This window comes from Atta colombica, unplaced genomic scaffold (assembly GCF_001594045.1).
Source record: "Atta colombica isolate Treedump-2 unplaced genomic scaffold, Acol1.0 scaffold228, whole genome shotgun sequence".
Lineage (NCBI taxonomy): Eukaryota > Metazoa > Arthropoda > Insecta > Hymenoptera > Formicidae > Atta > Atta colombica.
In genome coordinates, this window is record NW_017259325.1 from 1,897,600 (window position 1) to 1,900,289 (window position 2,690).

At 30.1% G+C, this 2,690-nt stretch overlaps 1 protein-coding gene across 1 annotated transcript in view; it reads left to right on the top strand.

Moving 5' to 3' along the window:
* Positions 1-2,442: 2,442 nt before the first annotated feature.
* The window catches only part of LOC108688229 (major facilitator superfamily domain-containing protein 6-like), a 3,723-nt gene continuing 3,475 nt past the window's right edge, over positions 2,443-2,690 (top strand). The window contains exon 1 of the mRNA XM_018194393.1: positions 2,443-2,500. Within this exon, the coding sequence (XP_018049882.1) occupies positions 2,443-2,500 (58 nt within the window). The remainder of the gene's footprint in view (positions 2,501-2,690) is intronic.

Consider the following 2,690-nt stretch of genomic DNA (forward strand, 5'->3'; position numbering starts at 1 on the left):
TAAAAGTGTATGTCATGTGATGTATGTAAATATGAAACCGGAATTTACCAACAAATGGCCATAGCTGTCAATGTAATTGCCGTTAGACGGCGCCATTGACGCCATCCTTGTTCTGACATCTGACAAAGATTTTCAACTCACAACAATACAAGTTTCATACAACATATAGTTTGTAATAGCATTGAACATGTCGAATTTTGAGCCTGGAAACTACGATTTGCGAACAGCATTGATTTTCTGTTACTTTTTGAAGAAAACTTCTGCAAAATCATATCGAATGCTTGTTGAAGCTTACGCTGAGCATGTTCTTGGTAAATCACAGTGCTTTGAGTGGTTTAAAAAATTCAAAAATGGCGATTTTGATGTGAGAAACGAAGAACGTAGAAAACCACCGAAAAAGTTTGAAGACAGCGAATTGCAACCATTGTTGGATGAGGATGACGCTCAAACTCAACAACAACTCGCGGATCAATTGAATGTGATACGAGAAGCCGTCTCCATTTGAAATCCATGGGAAAGATCCAGAAGATGAGAAAATGGATTCCACAACTGAATGAAAGACAGCAGGAAAACCGAAAAATCACTTGCGAAATGCTGTTCGCCAGGTACAAAAGAAAGTCATTTCTCCATTGAATTATGACTGGCGATGAAAAGTGAATATATTTTGAGAATCCTAAGCGTCAAAAGATCATGGGTAACTTCAGGCGGTAACCATTGACATCGACTGCAAAGCCAAATCGCTATGGATGGAAGACAATGCTCTGTGTTTGGTGGGATCAGAAAGGTGTGATCTATTATGAGCTATTAAAACCTGGCGAAACCGTTAATACTGAACACTACCGACAACAAATGAAATCAATTTGAACCAAGCTTTGTGTGAAAAACGACTGGAATATCAAAAAAGGCAATACAAAGTGATTTTGCTTCATGATAATGCAACAGCACACACAGCAAAACTACTCAAGGAAACGATTGAGGCATTTGATTGGGAAATACTTTCGCATGCGGCTTACTCATCAGACTTGGCTCCGTCCGATTATCACTTATTTGCATCGATGGGACACGCACTTGCTCAGCAGCGCTTCACTTCTTACGAAGATGTACGAAAAAATGGCTAGATGACTGGTTTGGCTCAAAAGAGCAACAATTTTTTTGGCGTGGCATCCACAAATTGTCAAACAGGTGGAAAAAATGGATAGCTACCGATGGGCAATACTTCGAATAAAATATTTTTTATCATTTTCATGCAATAAACGTGTATTTTCTATCTAAAAAAATTCCGGTTTCATATTTACATACCTGGTATATGTGTCGACTAGAAAAGTTTACAAGGTTAAAAAATGTATTACGTAATAATTTAGATAATAGTTAATATTCTAGATAATGGTAGTTTTAGGTATATAAAGATTATTACATTTAATATGAAAAACAAATAAATTTTAATAGTAAGTACTACATATTTACAGAAAGTACAGTTTATATTTGTTCTTCTCTTTGTTAATGCGACGAATTTTGTCTATTGACAACTTGTGTCTATACTTAGATATATGTTTAAAAGATATATATTAATTTAGTAAAAAGAAGAAAAATGTTTATATATTAGGAAAAAGTTTCGAGGAAAAAGTTTCTACATATTTAAAAAAATTTTTTTGCAAAAGTTTTTCATTTGTTGCGACATTTTCGTTATAATTATATTATTCGCTAGAGCAAAGTTTCAGCTTTAAGAATCTATTTTTTAAATTGCGATATGATGATTTTTATCGGAATTATGAACAATCAAAGTCAGAATGCTCTTTTCCTTAACTCGCGAATAACTCAGGAACAAAAAATCATAGGAATATTTTTTTTTAATGATTTTGTAGGAAAAACTTCAAGCTTTCACGATAGATAGTTCAAAATTTTTGTAAATTTTTTTTGAGCACATGAGAGAAGTACCCCAAAATAAAAAAAATTTTTCATTTTTTTCAGCTCGTAAAATATAAAAATTATCAAACTCATAGAAACTCAAAAAATATAGTAACCTTTCGAAAATAGAGATTTCAAAATTCTTTAAAATTCTTTTTAAATTTAAATTTCGTTCATTTTTAACAAAGATATTTTATGTACAATTTTGAATTAAAAAATACGAAGAAACTTTTTCTCTGATCCAATATATACATATATCACTGCTTTCACTTATAGAATCCATATAATGTAAATTATTATTTTTTATATCTTTTATCGCATTCCAAAATAATATTTTTCAAAATAAACTTTACTTTAGAATAATTATTTCTAATATACTATTGCATGATACAAAATTGTTGCACGTTAATACTTAAGATAATTGTCTTTTTACACTTCACTTGTAGTTCAGAACGCAGTGTTAACTTAGTGTATTTTTTATGCACTAGAGAACGTTAAATATAAAATTTATTGATCGATTAAATTTGTATATAAGCAATGAAAATTAATTACACTGAATTGCCTATAAAAGTGCATTTTTTTTTCTTTATGGCGGGTGAGTAATTATTAAATATGTAACATCCCATACAATATACTTCATTCTAAAATATTTGTATATTATTTTTAAGAAACAAATTAGAAAAGAAGAAGATATAGCCATATATATATATATATATGGATATATATATATGGTATATATGATATGCTAATTGTAGTTTTTATTAATATACTGTTTTTTTGGTATA